This window comes from Artibeus jamaicensis, unplaced genomic scaffold (assembly GCF_021234435.1).
Source record: "Artibeus jamaicensis isolate MK-2021 breed Jamaican fruit bat unplaced genomic scaffold, CSHL_Jam_final contig_233, whole genome shotgun sequence".
Taxonomy (NCBI): domain Eukaryota; kingdom Metazoa; phylum Chordata; class Mammalia; order Chiroptera; family Phyllostomidae; genus Artibeus; species Artibeus jamaicensis.
In genome coordinates, this window is record NW_026521486.1 from 5,182,715 (window position 1) to 5,209,265 (window position 26,551).

Below are 26,551 nucleotides of genomic sequence, written 5' to 3' on the forward strand. Positions count from 1 at the left end.
TTGATGTTTCTCTTCCTCTCTTTCTCTTTCCCTTCCCCCCTCTCTAAAAATCAATAAAGCCTTTTGAAAAAGAATATGTTCCAAACAAAAAAACAGGATAAAACTGTGGAAAAAGAATTAAATGAAACTGAGCTAAGCTGTCTACTAGATAGAGTTCAAAGCAATAGTTACAAAGATGCTCACCAAACTCTATAGACAAGTGGATAAACTCAGTGAGAACTTCAACAAAAATACAAAAAAAAGACCTATCAGAACTGAACAATGTAACAACTGAAATGAGAAACACACTGGAGGGAATCAACAACAGATCAGATGACTAAGAAGAATGGGTGGCAATCAAGAAGACAGGATAGTGAAAACACCCAACTGGAAGATCAAAAATAAAAAAGAGTTGAAAAGAATGAAGGTAGCATAAGTGATCTTTAGGACAACATCAAGTGTACTAACATTTGAATCAAAGGAATCCCAGAAGGAGAAGAGGGAAAGGGATGGAAAACCTATCTGAAGAAATAATGGGTGAAAACTTCCCTAATCTGATCAAGGAAACAGACATCCAAAAGTCCAGGAAGTACGGAGTCCCAAAACAAGATGAACCCAAAGAGACCCATGCCAAGACAGATTTTAATTAAATTGTTAAAAGTAAAAAGAGAATCTTAAAAGCAGAAAGAGAAAAACAACTAGTTTCATACAAGGGAATGCCCATGAGACTACCAGCTGACTTCTCAATAGAGACTTTACAGGCCAAAAAGGAGTGGCACAATAAATACAACACGATGAAGGGAAAATACCTGTAGCCAAGAATACCCTACACCCAGAAGCCCTGGCTGGTGTAGCTCAGTAGACTGAGCACAGGCTGCAAACCAAAAGGTAGCCAGTTCGATTCCCAGTCAGGGCACATGCCTGGGTTGCAGGCCTGGTCCCCAGTGGGGGCCACATGAAAGGTAACCACACATTGATGTTTCTCTAACTCTCTCCCTCCCTTCCCCTGTCTAAAAATAAATAAAATCTAACAACAAAAAAAAATACTCTACCCAGCAAGGTTATTATTCAGAATTGCAGGAGAGGTCAAGACTTTTCTCAGACAAGCGAAAGCTAAAGTAGTTCATCACCACTAAACAAACATTACCAAAAATGTTAAAGGGAATTTTTTAAGTAGAGAAGAAAGGCTGCAACTAGAGATAAGAAAATATATGAAAAAAATTCTCACTAGTAAAAGCAACATATAGTAAAGATAATAGACCAAGTACTTATAAATCTAGTATGGAAACAAATAAAGTGGCAATAAGTACATATCTATCAAAAATTACTTTAAATGTAAACTGATTAAGTGCTCCATTGAAAAAACATAGGATGACTGAATGAATAAAAAACAAGACCCTCACATATGCTGCCTACATGAGACTCCAGATTGAAAGCCACACATAAGCTGAAAGTAAAGGGATATAATAAGAGGTATTTCATGAAAATGGAAACAAAATAAAAAAAGAGACTGGGATAGCAATACTTGTATCAGACAAAACAGACTTTAAAACAAAGGCTATAACAAGAGACAAAGAAGGACACATCAACTCCATTTCTGGGTGCTTATCTGAAGAAAAAACCCTCAATAATTCAGTATTTGAAAAGATATGTGCATCCCTATGTTCACTGCAACATTACAATAGCCAAGATATGTACACAACCTAGTCCATAAGCAGATAAATGGATAAAAAACAAATGGATGTATATTTACACATTAGTCAGAATGAAAAAGGATGAAATCTTGCCATTTGTGACGACACGGATAGACCCTAGAAGGTACTGTGTTAAGTGAAATAAGTCATAGAAAGACAAATACTGTATCATTTCACATATGTGTTCAATCTAAAAAACTACACAAAGAACAAAAAAACAGACTTACAGATTCAGAAAAACTGATAGTTGCCATAGGGCTGGGCAGTGAGGGTGTGGGACAAAAAGTGAAGGGCAATAAGGGGCACAGAGGTACACAGTTCAAGTTACCATGTAAGTAAGTCAGAGGGGGGTAAAGTGCAGCACAGGGAATACAGTTCAATAATACCATGGTGACTCTGGTGATAGATGGACAGGGGACTTTTTGTGGTGATCACTTTGTAAGGTGCATAAATGTGAAATCTCACTTTGTTATACACCTTTAATATAGTATATCAACTATACCTTAATTAAAAAGTGGTTCACATTCCACAATGAATAAAAAAAGCCATGCTCCAGCTATAATTATACACTTTAGAAATGGAAACACCTGAAATCTAAGAATAAAATCTGCTTTCACAACAAAAACAGCATCAGTATTTAAAAACTGACTCTTGTAATATCATTCTTCACACTTTGTCATGGCTACCATTTCTCTGTTGAAATCTGCCCAACACTTAGCATCATGCAAGCCAGGAACCATGAAATTACCAGCTTTCTCTGAAGCTTAGGAGAAAGAATTTGGATACTAAGAAGTCAGTAATGTGGGCAGTTCGATGCAGTTTGCAGAGCAGGTACAGCTAAGAATATAGTGCACCCACGGGTCTTTCTGCAGGAAAAGCACTGGGACCTTCAGCAGGGTGAGCAGCCCACCACTATGCCCAGAGACGTGGCACAGATTGGCCCTGGCAAAGGTATGGTTGATAAAGATTTTCCTCCCTCCCTCCCTTTTTTGGTTAAAGATTTTATCCATTCATTTTTAGACAGAGGGGAGGGAGGGAGAAAGAGAAAGAGAGAAGCGTCAATGTGTGGTTGCCTCCCATGTGCCCCACACTGGGGAACCTGGCGCGCAACTCAGGCATGTGTCCTGACTGGGAATCAAACCAGCGACCCCTCGGTTTGTAGGCCGATGCTCGCCACACCACCCAGGGCAAGATTCATTTCTTTGTATCTACTTATAGAGTGTTGTCCCCTTGTATTGTTTGTTGGAAGAAGTCAAACAAATTATGTGATGTTAAATAAGAAAGCTCAAGAAAAATCTAAAATAAAGTTCCCTTCTACTCAGAGTCATTCTCTGCCCCCACTCCTAATTTAACTATGTTAGTTTAGGTGAGAATAAACGATGTTTTCCTTTTTATGTGAGACTATCAGTATGTGTCCCAAGGGGCCAGAAGCTGCTACCCACCCCTTTTACCTGGCTCCACTGTGATCACCATGCCGGGCTGCAGAGGGAGGGAGCGGGGCATGTCTGGAGTGTCATGGACATCCATCCCGAGGTAATGGCCAACATGATGAGGGCAGTATTTTCGAGCAGCCTGGAAAAGATAATTGCCACAGTGTTATTGGAGCAGTGACCCCTAAAGGGGAAAGTTGGACAACATATATGAATCTGTGAGGTAGATGTTAATACCTTCCCCATGGTTCTGTTGCTTAGGTGGAACCTGTCCGTGGACTTCTGCTTAAGAGACCTGAACAACTGCCACCTCTCGAATGAAATTCTGCCAGTGCAGATGACCCACGTTTTCATTCCCACTGTCTAACATATACACACACACTGACTTGGGTGGCCCCAGCAGCAACAATGACAAATGGAAATCTCTTTTCTCAGGAAATGGAAGAATGATGGTGTTAGAATAGTTCTAATTTCAATGTTCACACACCCCTCTTAGAAAAGCCTACTCTGGGGACCCTAAGTATCTCTCAGCATCTTGTGAAACAGGCTGAAACATCAGATAACAGTAATTATCAGGCATTTATTGGCCTGGATATTTCTATCTGTTAATTAAAGATTTGCTGGCCTGGACAAGAAGAATTTATAGTTTCTTTCCTATTGATAAAAAACGCTGGCAGCTTAACTGTGGAAATGGGAAATGCTTAATGGTTTGTTTGGCTTGATCACCCAGAATTTTAATTTAAAGCTGAGGCTTTACATTTTTATGGAACACCATTACATTTTGGATGCAGATGAAATTCACTAAAGACATGTCCTTGAGGACAGTATTAAAGTCTCAGCGATGTCACTGAAGCTACAAACACCATCTCTTCCAACTGCTAGCTTTTCAAAATCACCACAAAAGAATTAAGAGTTAACCTCTCTTCCTTTTTGTGTCCTTTCCACAGTCTGCACTAGACTTCATTTTATGTCTTTTGATGACCAAGCTAGTTATACAGTATGCAATGAAGCAGAATGTGCTGCCACCTTCTGGGAGGAATAAGTACTGACTCACTTTGTTATAATGCACGTTCAATCCAAGTTCCTTTTACAGATGGAGAATCACAAAGACCTTTTCTAAATCTGATTGGCTTTACATAAAAACCGAGCAGCATGCAAGGTGCTTTTGAGAAGTGAAGTCAAAAGAAGTGAGGTACCTTGAAGGCATTATTTTCCTTAATGTTCTTTATGATCCCCAACTCTTTCAGCTTCTGTCCTGTCAGGGTCAGCATCATGCTGTAGATGTTTTCCAAGCTTGTTCCAGGGGAGCAGAGGGTCAGACAATCTCTCTGGATCTCTAGAACAGCTTCGTAAAGTTCTGCCTGAGGTGCTGTAAACCTGGGGACAGGAAAACCAAAGAACCTCAATTAACTGATAATGCAGGAAGTTTGTGACAAGAGAAAAATTCTGATATGGTAAAAATCAAATCATGGAAAGTGAGAGGAAGAGACAGGAAAAGATAACCAGTTAATTGCTTTGTGCCGACTAACAAAAGGCTGCTCATATTTGAATGTATGTTGGAGCTGAGAAGCAACTTCCAGGCATCTATGAGCCAACCACCAACCACCACCACATCCAGCATGTACGTGAACTTTCAGGTCTGTTACCTGTAGCCAATCAAAAACAGTAAATATTTTGCCCTGGCTGGTGTGGTTCAGTGGGTTGAGCGCCATCCTATGAAATGAGAGGTCACTGGTTTGATTCCCAGTCAGGGACATGCCTGGATTATAGGCCAGGTCCCTGGTTGGGTGCCTGCAAGAGGCAGCCAACTAATGTTGTTTTACACACTGATGTTTCTCTTCCTCTCTGTCCCTCTCTAAAAATAAATGAATAAAATCTTTAAAAAAAAGTAATCAATATTTCTTCCTCTGAACTGGGCTCCTGTCCTACAACTGCACTGCCTTCACCATCCTTCCTTAACTATAGTCAATGTTAGTTCTTTCAAAACAACTTAACATCTTTCTTTTCCTAAACATGACATATAAAAGTGCCCATCAATTCCAGGACGGCACACACATGGCGTCCCCGCCAGGCCCTGCTGCTGGTGGTTTGGACGGCGGGCCCCACGACCTGGTCCTTTGCTGGCCAGCAGGATGGCCCAATAAATCCTTTCTTTAAAACAAAACCCAAAACCTTTCAGCTGTGGAATTACGTTTTGCTTAACATTTACTTCTCGGGTTAATGAGAAGAACTCCAAGGCGATGATCATGGGGTGCTGTAGGTGTTTAATTAGTACCAACATATCATTACTGACAGGACCTTAATCAAAGCCTAGATGTTCAACAGGAAGAGCAATAACCCTTCAAACCGCAGCAGAAACAGTCCATCATTCAGCAGACACATGCAAGGTGAGGCTAGAAGATGCACCCAGTTATGAATGCTGTCAGAGGACTAGACCAGGCTGCTCGTGATCCTTTCCAATTTTTATCATTAAAAAAACCCCAAAAGCTTAGGATTCCACTTCTTATAGGCAAAACATGTCATGGGATAAACCAGTCAATAATCTGGTTACTAATAACTTATAGGTGTCTTCAAAATAATAATTTCTTTAGCAACCATAGGGAAAAATGATAAAAGAACTACAGTGGGATGGTATATGATATGTATCTTTGTGCACTGTTGCTAGGAGTATAAATTAGTACAGCCAATTAAATCAAAGGTCTTCAAAGATGCTCATATAATCTAAGCTTGTAATTCTGCAGTAAGTACCCATCCTAAAAAAAACACCTGAAATTAAAAAAAAGCTGAATGTACCAAAATGTTCACTGTGATATTTTAATAATTAAAGATATTATCTAAATGTTCCTTAATAGAGGAGTGTTTAAATATAACAATAAATGGTACAGTTAACACCTACTCACCCAGCTCTCAGGCTGGGTGACGACCAACATTGCTGTTTGCATCCATACTCTATGCCACCACAGTACTACTAAATAGTTCATAAGTTTTTTAAATGCAAAATTTACATACATTGGAATGCACAAATCTGAGCATGCAATTCTGATGAAGCTGGGGACACTGAACCCCTAAATTCTGCTGAGGCATCTCTGCTGGTAGAAGCAGCCCTTCTACCACCATGTGAGATTAACCTTGTTCTGACTGAGAACCTATAGGTAGTTGCCTTGGTACTTGCTTCTGGACTTTTAACTACACTGTACTCCTACCCGGCAGGTCCTGAAAGGTTAGGTATGAAGTGTGATCCAATAACCAAAAAGAACTATATAATTTTTCCTGTTTATATAGACAAAAATTTGAAAATATGTGTGGGAAAGGATAGCAACATGTGGGATAATGGCGGGAGGAACATAAAGTTGGATCACGCCGAATTTATTGATATGGGTCCACTAAGCAGAGATTCTGGAGTCACTGTAATAGCTTAAGGGGTCAGAAAGACTCTAATAGTTTATTTGCTTGGTTGGCTGCAATGTGGGCCAAAATGTATCCTATACTAAATGAGTTCAAATGACAGAAGTGCCTTGTTGTACTGGAGAGTGAATTCTGCCTCAAGATTGCAACATCAACTGTTGCCTTCAAGTTTCTAGCCTGTCCTGCAAAAGTGTGAGTCAATTCCTTAAATGAGTCAATTATTATCAATCAATCAATCAATCAATCAATTAATCAACTTATCAACCTACACACACACACACACACACACACACACACACACACACACGTGTGTGTGTGTGTGTGGATGTTAACAAGGTGTTTCCAGGTGCCCAATTCTGTGATGTGATGAATAAAAGTCTTAGCAAGTAATCAGGAGCTTTGCAAAAGCAGTTAACTCGAGCTACAGAGGAACGTCTTCTTTTAGTCATTTATTCTAAACATAACCATGTTCCAAGAAGCAGTGGGATCTGTAGAAGCCTTACTTGCCATTGACAGGCCAGGTACGGGTGATGTCACTCACATAGCAAGAAGACTCACAGCCTCCATCCAGCAGCACCATCTCCCCGTCCTGGAACAAAAGTAAGATGGGTCAGAGCAGGTGCCCCCTCGACTGTCAGCTGTTTTTTCTTTTAATTTAAACTCCTTGTGTCTTTCATGTTACATCTATTTTTAAAAAGCTCTAATTTGCCCCGGCTGGTGTAGCTCAGTGGATTGAGCACGGGCCTGCGAATCAAAAGATTGTGGTTCAATTCCCAGCCCGGGCACATGCCTGGGTTGCAGGCCAGTTCCTAGCAGGGGCCAGTTCCCAGCAGGGGCACACGAGAAGCAACCATACATTGATATTTCTCTCCCTCTATCCTTCCCTTCCATTCTAAAGATAAATAAATAAAATTTTTTAAAAAGCTCTAATTTAAAGAAGACTGTCTCCGGTTCCTTCTCATAAGAAATAGCATCTAAATTTTTCAAATGAATTCAGTAGCTTAAGAAAGGGGCCATTGCATAGCGGTTCGGTGCACTGGCTCTGGAACCAGAAGTCTCGGGTGTGAATTTCTAGGTGTAAACATCAGCACATCCTAAATGTCACCATTACCATTCTCACCATCAATTAACAAAACCCTAAGCCCTGGCTGGCGTAGCTCAGTGAATTGAGTACGGGCCTGTGAACCAAAGGATCACAGGTTCGATTCCCATCAGGGCATAAGCCTGGGTTGCAGGCCAGTTCCCAGCAAGGGATGCATGAGAGACAACCATACATTGATATTTCTCTCCCTCTCTCCTTCCCTTCCCCTCTAAAAACAAAACAAAACAAAACCTAGATAAGGATTTTACCTAGGGACTTATTCATATACAATTACTCTTAACCATTTAACTTTAGGATATCACTTCCCTTTCTGCTCCCTATCAAAATGCAAGTGGGGGAAGAAGAAAACTTTGGGTATATCTTTATCTTGCTACTTGTCATGTTACATTGAAATGACCTACTTGTGCCCTTGAAGAAAAGGACATATCTCATTTATCTCTAAATATACAGTATGTACATATATAGTAACAGTAACTTTGAAGAATAGATGTGATTTTTGTTTCTGGAAAAATGATAGAATAAATTTTCTGTTAGAAAACAACTAATATTATCACAATTAATGAGTAAAACAAACGTTAAGTACCCTAAAACTACATACTACATATATAATGTTTATATTAAGCAAGCATACCGTATGTGATAGAAGTATTAAAAAAGTCAAGGGAGTGACAAACTGGAAAAACGCAGGCAGCCAGCGAGCGCCTGCAGCAGGGAGGTGGGGGGGCTGGGGTGCACCGCAGACACAAGGTATTGGGAACGTTCTGACTCTTGCATAGCCATTTAAATGGGCATTCATTTAAATAACATGCCGTATAATTTGTTTGCTATATTGATATTTTGAATTTACTGAATATTAACATAATTAAAAGTGGACTTAGAGGAATATACAACTCATTATTTGTACAGCATTTGGAGAGAACCATAAAAGACATTCTTTCATAGCTAATAAAGTATTTTAAAAAATTTCAGAGAGAGAGGGAGAATCAGGTGCCTCTCACATGTCCCCAACCCCCGACAGGGGACCCAGCCTGCAACCCTGGTACATGCCCCCACCAGCAGTCATATGCTGGGGGTTGAACCAGTGACCTCTGGGTTCACTGGTCAGCACTCAACCCACTGAGCCACACCAGCCAGGGTGCTAATAATGTAGTCTTAAAGCTGCCTGCTCCCATGTGCTTGGCCCTATTCTACCAGTCCTTAGAAAAGGAGTGTTATAAAAAAAAGTGAGCAGAGGCTTTAGGGTAGAATACTTGCCTCTGCACTACCAGGTTACCTAATTTTTTAAAGTTTATTTTCCTCCCCTATTAAATGGCATGTCAATAAATGTTCCTATCTCACAGTGCTCGTATGAGGATCAAATGAGACAATGTCTGTAAAAGCATTTCATAAATCCTGAAGTACTTTATATAAATGGCAGTTATTTTGTGAAAGCTGCAGGCTGGGGGATCCTGAGGACAGTGAGTTTTCCGCCAGGGCATCTGGACCCAGAGGAAGCGGTGCGACAGGCACTCCGGGTACCTTGATGAGTTGATTATTCTTCACATAGTGCAAAGTGTTGGACCGATTGCCTCCAGCGACCACAGGTGGGTAGGCTAAGATGTCTGCTCCCCGGGCCCGGCATTCAAATTCAAACTGAAAAACAGCAGCCAAGCGTGACTGAAGAAAGGATTTCCTTAGGGCTGTCCCAGCCAAGGCTCTCCTCAACAGCCCATACTCCCCTGTAAATCCTACTCCCTGAAGTCGTTACTGGAAAACTATTCATCATATGTAACGAAGCCTCTTACACTGTAATTTCAGGCCACTTCTTATTCTTATCACAATCCTGTTATTCAATCCTATTTTGTATCTGTTCTTTTCTTTTGAGTACTTTAAATTTCCTGTGATTTTCAAATTAAGTCCAGAAGAGGACCCAGAAAACCTGTGATCAAGGCTGAGTAAAGTGATACAGTCCATGTTACATTACAGTTTGTTTATTCCTAAACACTGGAATACAGCTTGAATTTTTAACAACAATGAGCTCTAAATGACTCATATCGACCTTTCAAATAGCTATTAACCTTCATGCTCTGGAAAATTTCAAAAAGATACTAGGTAAATTCTATGCATTTCACTATGTCCTAGGATGGAGTTGAGACTGACAACCACCTGCAACTATGTCCAGCTTGACCTCCAATTCTCCGCCTTTACATTTACTTAAACAGTATTCTCATCCCACATTTGTGTAGGCCTTTCCTTCTTCAGTGTTTCTACTCTGAAATTTTCTCATTTCACTGTAGCTCCGCACACTTTAGATTCATCTAATAAATCACCAGTGACATTTAAGAATGAAATCCTCTCCACTGATATCCTGGTCACTGAATGAAAGCCAAACAGATGCCACATGCAGACCAATGAAGTTATTTTGCGTTTGCCTTGCCCAAAAGCTTCCGTCATTTAAAACTCACCTTGGCATAAAGAAAGCTCTCCTCCACAGGGGCTCTACTGGCAAACATGGTCTCTATGAAAGCCTGTGAAGGGATGGAGGATAAAAAGAAATCTTATTTCAGCTATTTTGCTTATGCAAGTATTTAAAATTCTGGAATTCAAATGAAAAAAACCCTTCCCCCAATTTTGTGAACCTGAAGATGTGACTTTGTGGGCATGACAATATAAATTTCTGAAGGGGAAAATACTGCATTCAGAAGTATTTGATCACAGATCTACTGGAAGGGCACCCAACCTTCCCAGTTAGTATACTGCATGCTAGAATACACTACACAGAAACACATCTGTCATTTATGGAACCGAATGTTTCTGTAGCTCTGGAATGAATGAAATTATGGATCGAAAAGTCCAGTCTACAGTAGGGTTTCCCCACCTCAGCACTACCGACATTTTGGGCTAGATGCTTCCTGACTGCGGAGCCTGTCCTATTCAATGCAGCGGCCGGTAGCACTTCCCAGTGATAATCAGTTATTGCCAAACGTCCCTTGACAATGAGTTCTCTGTGACAGCTTCACTGCATCTATGTTGTGTTTTTCTATTTTGATAAACATAGCTGTTTATAATTCACTGTGGTACCTTATTCCAAGTAGAGATTTTGTGGAAAGATTTATTATTTATTTTCAGAGAGAGGGGAAGGGAGGGAGAAAGAGAGGGAGAGACACATCAACCGGTTGCCCCTTGCACATTCCCCAATTAGGAGTGAGCCCACAACTCAGACGCGTGCCCTAACCAGGAATCGAACCAGCGACCTTGCACTTTGTGGGACGATGTTCAACCAACTGAGTCATACCAGTCAGGGCCCAAATAGGATTTTGATTAGCTTACATGAATACATAAAATGCAAAACAGCATAAATTCTGGGTACAGTTAAAGGAAAGCAAGGCTTAGTGGGATGAAGCTCAAAAAAAAAAATAATGCACACCATAATTACTATGGCTACTACAGATGGTCCACAAATTCACCTAGGAGTTTTCTAGCAGCCAATGTAAAGAGTAAAACTGTCAGTTATATAATTTCCTATGTCTGTGGGACAAAAACCAATCAGTTGCACAGGGATGTAACTATATGCTACTGTAAGTAGAGAGGAATTTCTCTCGAGTTCTTAGACTCTCAGTGAATGCAATGTGGGAAGGAATGTTTGAGTAACAGTTTTCAACACACAAGGAAATGACGACACCGTAGAGCCCGACAGGAAGACCCAGTGGGATGGCCGTGGGAGTCTCTGCATGGCTCGCTCCCTTTTCTCATTCGGATCTTTCCTCCAGTGTTTTGTTCTTCTAGAATTTCCTATCTAAATTGGCACTTTCCATCACGCTCTCTCCCCTTCTATTGCTTCATTTTACTTCACAGCATTTCATTCCAGCTGACTATTTATCGTATGTTTGTCTCCTGTCTTGCCTCAACTAGAATATAAGGACAGGGACACATGGATTATCCATTTTGTTCACCACTGTATCCTTAAAACACAGAGCAGTACCTGGTACCACAGCAGCTACATTACTATGAATATGTGCTGAATGAGCCCCAGCTGGTGTGGCTCAGTGGCTTGAGTGCTGGCCTGCAAACCAAAGGGTCACTGGTTCAATTCTCAGTCGGGGCACAAGCCTAGGTTGCGAGGCAGGTTCCCTGGTGGGGGGTGTGCAAGAGGCAACCAAACACTGATGTTTCTCTCCATCTCTTTCTCCCTCCCTTCTCCTCTGTCTAAAAAATTTTTAAAAAGTTATTAAAAATTAGCTGAATGAATTAGCAATTAAAATCAGTTAAAGTCGTTATCCACACGGATGTTGATAAATAACTAGTTAGCACTATAAATTTAGTATAAAGCTAAAAATGAAGAGAGAAAGAAAAAGCCCTGGCTGGTGCAGCTTAGTGGATTGAGTGCCTGTCTGCAAACCAAAGGGTCTCTGGGGCATATCCTGGGTTTCAGGCCAGGTCCCCAGAAAGGGGTGTGTGAGAGGCAACCACACATTGACGTTTCTCTCCCTTTCGTTTCCCTCCCTCTTCCCCCCCCCCTAAAAATAAATAAATAAAATCATAAGCAAAAAAAAAGAAAGAAGGGGAAGGAGGTGGGGAGGACTGGGATGACGGGGAGGGGTGCAGGGGGAAGGCAGAAAACTGTACTTGAACAATAAAAGTTAAAAAAACTAAAAAATACTTTAATAAATATATATAATTTATGTATGTATAATTATATACATAAAATATATAACGAGAGTAGAAAAAAAGAAAGAAGAAAAATGTGGTAGTTCTAGTGAGGTTCGTTCATCTAAAAGAAGGATCTTTTTTTAAAAATTAATTCCTTTCAAACTTTTACTGAATAGAGAATTTCTGCAGTCATGGCCCCTTTATACTGCTACACAGACTGAAGTGATAGAAAAGTTCTTCTTGCTTCCTAGGAGGTCAAATGCCTGACTTCGCTTTTTTTTTTTTGTAATGAACGTGCCCCCTAGGAGCCCATTTCTTCACAGACGATGGCACCTGGTTCACGATGTGCGTGATGTCTTCCTATAAAGATCTAGGGACAGACTGTATGACTGCCACTTCTTATTAGGGTTTTCTCCTCACAATCTAGTTCATATTCCCAATTAACACTTGACCCTCTTACTTCACCAGGTGCTATTTAGATGTTTATATTTTGATTCTTTCAGAATGTGAAATGGTTTTTGGTTTTTTTTTTTGCATTTTAGTCTGTGCATCTCATAATCAGAACACATCATGAGTAGAAACTGTACAGTTTATGGCCAAGGGACAGTGGAGAGAAAAAGCAGGGACGATTTCATGGAAATGTTGGCTGTGTGTCCACATGTGGGTGATGTGAAAGTAGGGAGACTGTGACATTTGAGAATGTTCAGTATGGCCAGAGTGTCAAGTACATGTGGAAGAATGAGCCATAAAGCTGGAAGGGAAGGCAGAAGGGGCCAGGCCATAAAAGGCCCTGCATGGGCATGTTGAAATTTATTCCTAAAAACAACAGAGGAGTACTCAAGGACTTTAAGTAGGAGAGGGACAGTCTGATTTATAAAGATCACTCTAGCTGGGGTAGAGTTAGAAGTAGGCACTAACAGAGGCAAGCAGACACACAGCAAAGGGTTACTAGGTGTCCCACTGTGCACTAGGCACAGGTCAAAATAACACATCTTGGTATTTAAACCCAGATGTCTCTGTTTTCAACTACACTATCCTGCCTCCTTAGGAGTGAACTTGGGGACTAGTTAATTAGAATAAGGGTTGGGGAGAACTATTATATAGATAACTTTCATATTATTAACCGTGAAAAAGAATAGAAGAGTCAGGTTTGGTACAGCTGGCAGAGCTGTACCAAATTTTGATAATTACAGGGAATTCAGGTAGAGATGTGCAAGAGGCAGGATGTATGTTCAGCTGTAGGAGAGATCTGACCCGGGAAAGGTCTGACTCCCACCCGTTTTACTTCTGTCCATACATCACACCAACTCTCTGTTCTGCAAAGGTTACTGAACTCTAACAGCAAGGTCCCTTACCTATTTTAAAACAAATCAGACTGCAAGAAAATCTAACTCATCAGCATCACATAGGCATAAATTATATTGACTTGTACCCCAAAAGGGAAACTTTCATTTGGGCTGAAAAATTATAAATACAGCATAATTATTCTTAAGAAAATTATTTTGCCCAAGTGTCCAAAAATCTTTTAATTATATTTTATTATGCTGTTATAGTTGTCCCAGTTTCCCCCTCTTCTCCCCTCCTCCACCCAGCATCCTCCATTCCTGCTGGCAATCCCCACACCACTGTTCATGTCTGTGGTTCACATGTATGAGTTCTTTGGCCATACCACTTCCTATACTGTGCTTTACATCCCCATGGCTATTCTGTAACTACCTATTTGTACTCCTTAATCCCCTTACCTATTCACCAATGCCTTCACATCCCCTCCCACCTGGGGATGAAAGCCCTCTCTGTATCCATGATTGTTTCTGTTCTTGTTTGCTTAGTTTGTTTTTCAGATTCAATTGTTAACAGGTATGTATTTATTTCCATTTTATTGTTCATAGTCTTGATTTTCTTTTCCTAAATAAAACCCTTTAATGTTTCATATAACAATGGTTTGGTGATGAACTCCTTTATTTTTTTAACTTTTGGAATTTTAATTATGTTGTATCTTGAGGTGGGCCTCTTTGCATCCATGTTGTTTGGGACTGTGCTTCCTGGACTTGCACGTCTATATTCTTTACCAAATTAGAAGAATTTTCTTTCATTATTTTTCCAAAATTTTGCTCTTTCTCCTCTCTTCCTGGCATTCCTATGATGCGAATGTTAGACCTCTTGAAGTTGTCACAGATGCTGCTTATACTGTCTTCCTTTTTTGGATTTTTCTTCTGGTTGTTCTGATTGGTTGTTTTTGGTTATGTTCCAAATCATCTGATTCTTGGCTTCATCCCCCATACTGATGTTTCCCTATAAATTGTTTTCTTATTTCAGTGAGTGTACCTTTGTTTCTGACTGGATCTCTCTTATGTGGTTGAGGTCCACACTAACTTCCCTGAGCATCCTTATAACAAGTGTTTTGAACTCTGCATCTGATAGACTGCTTATCTCCACTTTGTTCTTTTTCTGGAGTTTTGATCTGTTCTTTCATATGGACTGCTTCTTTGTCTCCTCATTTTGGCAGCCTCCCTGTATTTGTTTCTATGTATTAGGTAGAGCTGCTATGACACCCTGTCTTGGTCGTGTGGCCTAATGTAGTAGGTGTCCTGCAGGGTTTAGTGGCACAGCCTCCTTAGCTGGGTACTTGAGATGTGCCCCTTGTGTGGGCTGAGTACACCCTCCTCTTGTAGTTGAGCTTTGGTTGCTGTTGACAGGTCAATGGGAGAAATTTTCTGGGCCAGTCGGTTGAAGGATTAGCTGTGACCACTGACCACCAATCTCCACCCTCCATGGGGATAAGCTGTGCAGAGCCAGGGTGATGGTGCTCCAATGTGGTCTGTAGCTGTCTACTGGTTGTGCAGGCCCTGGGGTTTCCCAGGTGGTAGGGGCCAAGGTCGGCCCTCATCTGTTTTGTTCAGGGCCATCCTGCCTCAGTTATAAAACAATCTGAGATGTCTGCTACTTGTGCTGGGCTTGGAGGTTCCCAGGCAAAGCCAAGTTGTCAATCTAGGCTGGATGCTGCTAGTGTTAGGCTTGGGGCCACTTAGCAAGAGGTACAGGGGCTGGGAACTCACTGAGGCCAGATGTTGCTTGTTTGAGAAGATTTAGAAAGTTGTGAAGCCATGAGCCAAGACCAACCATTCATATGGAAAAGCTACTGTTAAGAGCTGTAAATTGGGTGGGATGAAGCCTCAGGGGATTACTAGGGTGGGTCAAACAGTGTTAGCCAGGTTGATGGAGTCTCAGATATGGCACCTGCTTGCTCTGTGGCTCTGTCCGCCTTTCTGTCTGGGAGAAAGCTGTCCTCTAGCTCCTGCCTTGAGGGAAGCCACTTCAGTTCCTCCCCATATGCTACTGGTGCCTTTCAAACTGCTACCCCGGTTCCAGAACTCAGAGGAATGGGTCTGAGTAGGTGAGTCCATGTGTGGGTTCTTTAAGAGGAACTGCTTAGGACTTGAGAAGTTTCTTCCACTGACTCAATTCCAGCTGAGTTTTGCAGCCAGAAGTTAAGGGGAATCACCTTCCTGGCATTGGTAACTTGGGCTAGGAAGTTTGGTGTGGGGCTGGAACTCACTGCACCTGAGATATTCCTCCCGGATTTTTCTCGACCACACGTGGATGTGGGATCATCTGGTTCTGCACCTGTGCCCCTCCTACCAGTCTGGATGGATGTGATTTCTTCAATCCCACAGTTATCAGATTTCCATTCAACTTGATTTCTGCCAGTTCCGAGTGATGGTTGTTCTATAATTTAGTTGTAATTTTATGTGGTTGAGCAAGGAGGTGAGCTGTGTTTACCTATGCTGCCATCTGGACCACAAGTCCCTCAAAATCTTGCAGTATAATTCTAGACCAAATTGGGAATACTTAAAGAATGGTCACTGGTAGACGCTGCTCATTAAAAAAAGTAATCCAAACTCCATTTCCCTGTCTGACGTCTTTCCTGGGTTGGCAAGTGAAGGGAACGGTAGCTCAGATTCTTAATTTTGGCACAACACTTAAAATAGTCTCTCAGGATAACAGTGTGGACAAGTGACAGAAGTGTGGATGAGAACACTCCTGGGCAGATTTCTGCCTGATTTTACACTTCATGCAAAGACATCTGATCACTGGACTGATAATTTCTCTGGAGCTCTAAACATTATCCCACAGATCTGTTCTTAGCTTCTTCTCTTCCTTATTTTTTAAATCAGTGATTTAAAGAAAAACAAAGACATAGGTTTATCACATTTGTAATCAGTTGTAAGTAGTCTTTGCTGGTCTGGCTGTAGCTAGAACCCTGGACAGTGTACCTGAAGAAAGACCCTGACAAACTAGAGCACATACTGAGGAGGGTTACAAAATAAGGGAATAGTTAAGGAAAATAATGTTTAACTTTGGGAAGACTTTGGGTAGAATTCAGAAAAGTGGGCTTCAAATGTGTGTGTGCTATTACTCTATGAGGTTAATTCAGTAGGCCTGGAATTAGTTTGAACTGTTTTGTTACAGTTCCTGTATGCAACTCCTCCTGGTCAAGGCCTGAAACATACTGATTAAGAGTGTTGGTAAGAGTTTCGAAGCCATTTGTATCAGTTTGTCAGTACTGGTCTGTCCTTGGTTTCCACAAGAACTCTGAAGGTCTTTGTTACATAGCAGGAATCTGACAATATAACCAAAACCAGAAAAATCTCTAGTTGAGATGTGATTTTGGACTCCCCGGTTTCTAGGTGTTCCATGTATGCATCTGTGGTTCCTGATCCAGGAAAGGAAATGCATCTTGCCCAGCTCTTACTGAGGGAGTACAAGAGAAGCCTGCACCAGGCTGCTCTGGCCCCTGGCTGTGAGACAGTCATTGGCTGATAGGTCTTCTTACATTCATGTTAGTTAATGTTGCTGCTATATTGTACCCTTTCCCCGGAATTGCCGATTTGTAAGCACTCATTTTGGGCTCTATGATTCTTCTTTATCAAACTGTTTTACTACTACTAGTATTGCAGTTATTGTAAGGAAATAAAAAATTAACTTATATTGTTCCAAGGAGAAACAACTAAGATCATGGGTAAAAGACATAAGAAGGCAGATTTACTCTGCCTTGCAAGGTTCTGAGCAAGTCTCTCTACGTGTTCACTAAATGTCAAAGTAGAAGCTAGATGTTCACCAGCCAGGAAATGACTGCTTTAAGTACACAATCTCGGGGTGCCCACTGAACCCTAGAGCTTAATTTTTTTTCGTTTGACAACAGCTTTTTCAGTAGGAACCCACCTGTGATGTGATCTTCCCAGCAACCTGCATTCGTTCAATTTCAGCAGGAGATTTGATCAGCCGGAGGCGCTGTACCAGCTGCTGGACAGTGCGAACTCTGTTCTTGCTCCTGGTTTTGACCTCAGTCACAAGCTGCATATAGTCCGAGTGAAGCTGTGTGTGAGCGGGCCTCATCCAGTCATACCAAAGTGTATTAGTCTCAGCTTAAAATGAGATACAAAAAAATAACTTCAAAATACAACTAATCGTACCAACAAATACCAACTGCCATCATGACTCTTAAACAAGAGTCAAAACTATAAAACTTGTAGTGTGAAATGCCAGAGGGTTGAGCACGAACTCTCTCGCAACTAAAGTAATTGAAGGGTTTGATCATAAATCATTGGAAAGGCCATTCCCTGAAAATGGCAAGACATTCTGAAACTGAGCAAACAGCTTTTCTGCCCCAAAACTTCAGTGTTCCTAAAGATAGGTACTGGAACTACCTTTATTCAGGCTTTGATTTTATTTATTTATTTATTAACGGAACAATTGCAATTGTTCTCCACATCACCACTGAGCTGGGGACACTGTTGAATAATTGAACACAAAAGACAGAAAAATGTGCTCAGATCATTATCTTGTGGTTAAAAGCATTTCACCCCTGTACCCACAATCAGTATCAGTGAAAGAAAGTTCCTTAGAGCAATTACTTATGACTATGGGGACACTACAGTAGATAATAGGTGTTAATCCACTCTTATCCAGGAAATCCTTTCCTATCTGCTAGGTATTCTCATTACAAACAAGGACCAGTCACCTTTTAATTATAGAGACCCAAGGAAACGGCTTACATTGGCCTGAGATAAAATAAGTGGGATCATTATGAAAATAATTCCCACTTATACCAAGTCCCCCTTTCCTTTTTTTCCTGACAGTAGCTAATGAACAGTAATCCCAACAATTGAAGTCTAAGGGTTGTACATTTTGTACAAAGCAATTTGGAACATGACAGCCCGCAATTAATTCAAGAAATCATGAACTACAAAGAAAATGATTCTGTGCCCCACACTGATGAAGCCTCTGAAGATGAAGAAAGTTCCATTAGCTTAGCTGGATAATTAAATCTGTAAAATAGACAACAGTTTACAAATAAAAAGAATGAAACATATTAACCGTGCATATTCAAGTAAGTATTTTCTCTAAAGGGAGTCTTTGTAGGAAACAAGTACAGTAAATTCCGTGATTGTTGAAAACAATTTTGGAATTCTGTTTTAGAAAGTGACTTCAGAAACAGTTTATAAACTATAAAAGAAGCACTAAACATTTACAATCCAACATTATTTTGTTTAAAATAAGTATTTTCCAACTTCATCATTTATATTATTTCACACACTTAGCTGTAAGTGACTTTTTGATACTTTTCACTAGAATTAAGGTAGAGAAAGTGACTTTTTGGAAGGGTATGAACTGTGTGTACGAATCACCTAAGAATCTTGTTAAAATGCAGATTCTGATTTGGTCAGTATGGAGTGGGGGCCTAAGAGTTTATATTTCCCACAGCTACTATGAATTTACAGTTTTAATATGCACCGCCAGGTAATTCCGATGCTGGTGACGCATGGATCATTCTCTGAGAATACTGCCTCTTTTCGAAGAGTTGGCAAAAGCAGTGAGAAGAAAGACAGACCGGCCAGTAACCCTGAAGAGTGGCCTATGCCCATCCTTAACCTGTATAAGGAAATTCTCTCTCTGGGATTTCAAACTAGGACAGTTAACAGTCTATGTGAATGAATAATCTAGTAAGATTTAGCAAACGAATAAATGAAGTCTTTAAAGTAGCCCAGTCTTGTGGAAAATATTTTATGCTCCTTTCCTGGTGCTTAAGGGAAGCACTGCTATGGATAATCATTTTAGGACATGAAAAACTTTGTCTGAACAGGCAAGGAAAGTCTTAACCCCAACCTGGCCCATGATTTGACTTCTGCTCCCATCTATTACCTTTCAGTTTTGGCACTAGATGTTGAAATTCTTCCAGTGTATAGGCTTCGTCCACGCCAGTTAGAGCTACTGCTCCATCAGTGCCAGATCGTGGGCCATCCCAAAGTTCTCGACTGGGGTCTCTCCGAGGCACAAAAAGCATGGCCTTGTGTGCTGGTAACTGCTTGCCAGGGAGGCTTTGAAGGACCAGAATGCTATCAGGCTCTTGGAATCCACAAAGGTATAGGAAATTGTTGTCTTGGTGGAAAGTGTAGGGGATATCGTTGCTCATGTAGTATGTAGGGTTGGACAGCAGAACCACTGTCTGGTCTGTCCCGCTCTGCCCTTGTGCCTCCTTGTGGACCAGAGACATTAACTTGTGTCTGCGAAGTGCATATTCCACTTGGGATAGTCCTGGAGTCACCTCCCCTAGAAAAGACAAGCAACAGTGACGCCTTGCATTTTTATAGTGCCGAAGTACTTAAGCTAGCTTAATGTTAGATGGAGACATTTATTTTTTCAATTTATGCTAAATCTCACTGCACGTGGAGAACTATGGAGATACCAGGTTTAAAATTCTTATTGCAGCCCTGGCTGGTGTGGCTCAGTCAACTGAGCGCTGGTGTGTGAGCCAGTTGAAAGGTTGCTGGTTTGATTCCCAGTTAGGGCACATGACTGGTTTGTGGGATAGGTCCCCAGTTGGGGGAGTGCAAGAGGCAACTAATCAACATTGCTCTTTCTCTTCTTCCTTCCCTTTTTCTCTAACAATATATAAATAAAATCTTTAAAAAATAAAATAAAATTTCTATTCCATTGTAAAAATTTGAAAAAAAAATAGTTAAATGTGGTTCTGCCTAAAAACAGATCATGATGCCTTTAGATCTCTTCCACCTCTTTAGTTCATTCTCCTTTTTTTTTTAAAGATTTATTTTAGAGGGGAAGGAGGGAGAGAAACATCAATGTATGGTTGCCTTTCGTGTGCCCCCTGCTGGAAACTGGCCTGCAGGGAACCGGCCTGCAACCCAGGCATGTGCCCTGACTAGGAACTGAACCGCAATCCTCTGGTTCGCAGGCCTGTGCTCAATCCACTTAGCTACACCAGCCAGGGTTGGTTCATTCTCTTTCTTACTTGATCAAACATTTATTAGCATTACTATGTGGAAGGCATTGTTTGGCATATAATCAATACTGCCCTGAAGTGTCAATATATAAAATGAAGAATTTAATCAAAGCTATCCTGAAGTTTCAGTGTAAAAGGTGAGGAGACCTGACTGCTGGGGCTCAGTGGACTAAGTGCTGGCCTGTGAACCAAAGGGTCGCTGGTTCAATTCCCACTCAGGGAACATGCCTGGGTTGCAGGCCAGGTCCCTGGTGAGGAGCACATGAGAGACAGCCACACATCAACGTCTCTCTCCCTCTCTTTCCCCCTCTCTCTAAACATAAATACAATTTTTAAAAAAACAAAATAAAATGAGGAGGAGAAGGGTCACATTGTTTGGGTATGACTTCCCCCAAAGAATGTAAGCTTCACGAGGACACAGACTTTTTGCCTATCAATGTTATATTCCCAACAGCCAGAATAACAACTGGAATATAGTGGGCATTTGACAAATATTTGTTAAATGATACAATTTTTAACATAATAGATTAAAGACCAAAAAGCTTTCCCTGAATCAAGAGCTACAATAAACTTCTGAATTCTCAAAGCACAATAATGATAACTTTCTAGTAGGACTTTTTATTCTGTACCGGTGTTAACAGTGTGCTGGGTATACAAAATCTCCTTATGGGTCAGGGCCACCTTTGTACCCCCTAAAAACCTGGTGGCATTCTCTACCTCTTGGGTAGAGAATCAAGTTTGGTAGAGCATGTGGTTCGTAAGGAGAATTTTTTGAAGACCACGTATCCATCCTGCGTACTGAGCTGCACTTAGGCACCCACAAACTGTGGACATACAATTTCAAGGGGCTCACAGTCCCTCACACAAGCCTCCAAAATCGACATTAACCACCTCTGTTATGAAGTGTCATGTGTTAGTCGTTAGTTTTAGTGCTTTTAGTAACTCAGTCTGGCTGCTATCCCAGTGATAACTAAATGAACACTTCTTTTCTGAAATGGAAATAATGCCTGTTCTCACTTAATGTTCCCAAAGCAAAAGAACTCCCAAAGTAATCACTCACAAAAGCTGCATCGCTCAGCCTATACTCAGTAATAACAATAGTAAAACAACATCTAATGCTTATCAAATGCTTAGTACGTGTCTTATACTATTATTTACATATATCAACTCATTTAATCTTTACAATGACTCTATAATATGAGTTACTACTGTTATTCCCTGTGGTAGCCAGTCTTCATATGCAAGTATGGAAAATAGCCATGAAGAACTGCTATATGAAAAAATTTCAGAACAAGATGGATGACATGATCCTCATCACGTTAAAAAAAGAGAGAGAAAACAATTTAGAAAGGAATCACAACTTTTATAGTGGTAATCTATGGGGAGTAAGTTAAGACTGATATTTCCTATTTAACAGGCTTTATTATAATATTTGAATTTTTAAATGAGTAATAATTAAAATCCCCAATAAAAAGAGGCTAAAAAAGAAAAGTCCACTCCATATTCATATACCTGTAACTCTTTGTAGTCCATTAAATCGAATTCACACTGTAAGGCTTGGATGTTAAAGTCCTCCACTAGGTGACCCCAATTTATCTGACCAACTTTTTTTTTTAAACAGCCTTATCGAGATATAATTTACATACCACACAATTTAACCACTTAAAATGTACAATTAATTGTACATTTAACCACATTTTAAGTGGTTAAATGTACAATTAATTGTACATTAATTGGCTTTGGCACCTTCCCCGAACTGTACAACAATCACTACAATCGATTTTAAAACACGTCATCCCTACAAAAAGAAATCCCACATTCATTTCCTCCCAATCGCCCCCAACCCCGGTAACTGCTAACCTATTTAGTCTCTGTGGATTTGTCCATAGTAGAGATTTCATACAAACGAACTCACACAATATGTGGTCTTTAGTGACTTGGCCAACTTTTTTCTTATCATTCCTCCAATCATTCTGACATTAATTCCTTCTAATGTCTTATCTAAGTCCCACCTGCTCTTTCCCTATTACCTTGCTTGCAATGTGTCTCCTTTCTGAAATTTCTTCTCCCTCTGTAACAGTTCTACTCCAAGATCCTAGGCACAATACATGTTTGTTTTTAGACTCTACTTGTTCAAAAGGCTTTCCTGATTAGCCCAAACTAATTTGTCTCTTTGAATTTTTTAAAGTTAGCTATTTCATGTCCTTCTATATACACAGCAATATTTGTATATAAATATAATCACATCACACTGAACTCTTAATAATTAACCATTTCCCCCCTTTTTGTTGTTCGACTCCTCCCCTCCTTCCTCCTTCTACATCAGCACCACGCCCATGTCTGTCATCTCACATACAACCTTTCCTATTCTCTTAACACCCATGAAATCATACACACTTATATATCATATACCTGCATTTAGGAATTTTTGGTCACTAGTGTTTCATAAAAATGGGATACTATACATTATTTTCTGTATCTTGCTTTTCCAACAGAATACCATATGAAAATCTCTCCCACCAAGTCAACTGGCATAGCTTCAATTCACTCTGCTTAATGTCTACATATTTCTCGGGGTGAGGTACCATGACGTACTGAGCCATTTCCATACTGGCAAGCATTCATATGGTTTTCAGCTTTATCCTGCTATTATAAACATATCTGTGCATTTATCCTAGTACTCTCATGCCCTGCATCCTGGTGCTTTTATTCCTATGGGAAAGTGCCCAGGAAAGAAATTGCTGGACCAAAGACCTTTGAATTTTCTTAGTATTCATGTTCAGCACACATAACTCAATTGTTTAATGACTGGAACTAGATTTTACCTATGTATAGCTACCACTCCAGCAAATTCTGTAGCTTGCATTCCGCTAAGAAAATATTAATTTTTTATTTAAATTTTACTTATGTACATTAAAAAGTTACATTTTTACTGATAAAGTTGTTAAGAAATAAAAGAAAAATAAGAGACGGCCTTATAGGTCAGTTTGAATCAGGCAAAAACAACAGAGCTGGGCCTGAGAGAGCTCACACCACATTTCTTCCTTTCAGGACTGAGCTGGCTGAGAGTCCCCCAGAGCTCTTGGGCAGAATACTGAATGAACCTTGTACCGAAGAGCAAAAGAACAGCTTAACTATTTATTCCCCTGATAATGATTCATGTTGAGTCTGCCAGTTACTCAACACTGGAAATATCCCAATTTACCCAGGTAGTAAGTAAATACTCTCTTACAAAAGCAGAGGCTGGTTTTCATTGGTGGATTACCCAACCTGCCCTTTTTATCTTTTTACTTTCTCCTTTTCCTATGCTTTGCACTGGTTACATCACAGCTAAAGTCCATGTAATAAAACAAATTAAAAAACAAATTCATTTTGTGCTTTTCTTTTAATTTTGGAAGGTAAGGATATTCACAATTTTAATTACTTTAATCTATGTTAGCTCTCATTTTCATTAATAACAGTATATATTTATTTATACATTAGAGAGTAATTTTTGAAAAAAGATATAATTACTTTATTTTCAAAATCAAATCAAAACAGCTCACACTGGTATAGCTCAATGGGCTGGGTGTCATCCTATAGACATTCCCGGTCAGAGCACATGCCTGGGCTTTGGGCCAGGTCCGTGGTTAGGGGTGTGTCAAAGGCAACCGATCAGTGTTTCTCTCATACATGAATTTTTTCTCACTCTCTTCCCCTTTCTAAAAATAAATAAATAAATAAAACAGCTTTAAAAAATCAAATCAAAGCAGGATTAGAAAATCATCTTTTATACCCTTCAAAGCATTCCTTTCTTTGTGGAATTCAATTTCATACCATTGACTACATGAGAAATATTTAAAACACTGGCTGTATTTTCTCAAACTTACTAATTATCAACACCATGGCATGCATCATTAATTAAATGCTTCCAAGCTTCTGAAGTTCCACAGTGACAACTCCTGATCATGACAGAAAAATTATCCAAGGAAAAAGACACAATTTCTTATTATTCAAGGGGAACAAAAGGTGATGAAGTGATGAACTTTAATTCTACAGGTAAACTTGGCAGCTGTTATGGCCTTTGATATACTATGACCACATTAAATCTGTGCTAATTTCTTCGGATTAAACTGTACTGCATAGACATTCTGGCAACGTTGTCAAATTGTAAAGTATTAAGAAACAAAGTTAGTATTTTATCATGTGGAATCAAGTAAGGATAGAGGGACTATTTTAAGAAGTTGGCTTAAGCAATCAAATGCCTAGACGCTGGGAGCTGGGTTGTACAAACAGCCAAGTGTCAAAATTCTGAGATTCTGCAGCCAAGAAGAAAAGTTCTCCTGGGACATTTAAGGATTGAGCCTAGCAAGACAGTAAGAAAAATGTTCTTCATATTTTATCAGCCAAGCAGAAAAGTCAGAGAAGAAAGTTTTATAAAGACTGAAAATAGATGGAAAGATGCAGGTCTTTGGTACAATTTAGGTATGTGTTTTAATTATTTCCTGAAACTAACTGGATGAACATGGTCTGATTTTGAAGCAGCATTCTTGAAAATTATTTTTTTATTAGGTAGTTTTTTATATATAAGGAAATAGTTCATAAACTAATCTACTACTGTAGAGTTGCAGAATGGGGGTAAAGAAAAAGCCAATAAGTATTTCCTTAATAAAATAAAGCACAGACCTCTCTGAAAATATAAAATAACCAAAGGGATAATTAAAAATACTCTAAATAGGTTTTACTTGAATATATTGAGAAAAACAAGCTAGACAGGCAGGGTACATATCATACCATTCCACTTACATGAAATTTAAGTACAAGCAAAACAATCCATGTTGGTAAAAACTAAAGCAGTGGTTGAGGGTGGAAGTGGGGACTGAATGGAGGGGGCAACGAGGGAACGTTCTGGGTGATGAGAATGTTCTCTGTCTTGACTGGGAGTGGGGTACACTGGTGTAAAAGATCTGTGTACTTCACTGTATATACATTTTACCACATCACAACAAAGTGTATCACTCTCTAAACTCTTACGCCAAGATTTCTCTAAGTTGAAATTTTTATCAAACATACTATAACAAAAAAGACTTTAAAAATATTTCCAGATACTATTCTTTGGCACAGGTGTTTTATACGGTTTTGTGGTTAAATGCAGACTCTGAGCCAGAATTTGGTTAAGTTGAAATCTTTGCTTAACAACTGGCCTGGAGGGAGCCACCGATCTGCTCTGTGCCCCAGTTTCCTCATCTTTAAATTGGAGGCAATAACAGCACCTGCTTCACAAAGTTGTCAGGAGGATTAAATTAATAAAATGTTTAGAACAGTAATCACGATATAGTTATCAGTTATAACCATTACCAAATATTTACACTTAAGGAGGTGGTCACCCAGGTAATCTAAAACCAGGAGGACCTTGGAAGGGTCAAATTTACACGGACAACCACTATTCCTATCCAAGTAACTATTTACACAGAGGTCCTGAAAGTCTTTGGCTTCTCCACATAACATATGAGTTTCAAGTGATTCACGAGCCTTAATAGTCTATTCTTTAGAAGATTCCTGATTTTTGCCTGGGGTTAATCTTTACCTCAGAGACTTTGGGAATATGAATGAGAAATATGCACAAAGGTTAAAGAGAAAAATAGAAGAGTCATTTATTTTTAATATACCAGTATTTAAACAACATGAAAATTGTTTTTTTTAATTCAATTTGAATTTTATTTTCAGTGTTATCACTTTTTATTTCCTTAAAAAAAAAAAGATTTTATTTATTTATTTTAGAGAGACAGGGAAGGGAGGGAGACAGGGAGTGAAACATCAATGTGTGGTCGCTTCTAGCACACCCTGTACTGGAGATATGGCCTGCAACCCAGGCATGTGCTCTGACTGGGAATCAAACCAGCGATGCTTTGGTCCGCAGGCCTGCGCTCAATCCACTGAGCTATACTGGCCAGGGACTTCATTTACTTTTTTTAAAAACTGAATTTATTGGGCTGACTTTGGTTAATAAAATTACATAGGTTTCAGGTAT

At 39.9% G+C, this 26,551-nt stretch overlaps 1 protein-coding gene across 5 annotated transcripts in view; it reads right to left on the reverse strand.

The window, feature by feature from the left end:
* XPNPEP3 (X-prolyl aminopeptidase 3) overlaps positions 1–26,551 on the reverse strand; it is a 41,989-nt gene that overhangs the window by 5,107 nt on the left and 10,331 nt on the right. For 4 of the 5 annotated variants that reach the window (XR_005084556.2, XM_053661900.1, XM_037160313.2 and 1 more), the window contains 7 exons: positions 19,443–19,850; positions 17,463–17,665; positions 10,055–10,117; positions 9,129–9,242; positions 7,012–7,097; positions 4,300–4,480; positions 3,125–3,245 (listed from right to left, as the gene is read on the reverse strand). Coding sequence is in view for 4 of the 5 variants with exons in the window: in XM_053661900.1 (XP_053517875.1) it covers positions 3,125–3,245; positions 4,300–4,480; positions 7,012–7,097; positions 9,129–9,242; positions 10,055–10,117; positions 17,463–17,665; positions 19,443–19,850 (1,176 nt within the window). In the remaining variant the exon portion in view is untranslated. Of the gene's footprint in view, positions 1–3,124; positions 3,246–4,299; positions 4,481–7,011; positions 7,098–9,128; positions 9,243–10,054; positions 10,118–17,462; positions 17,666–19,442; positions 19,851–22,571; positions 22,637–26,551 lie in introns of all 5 variants that reach the window. The other variant, XM_037160315.2, reaches the window with a different exon arrangement.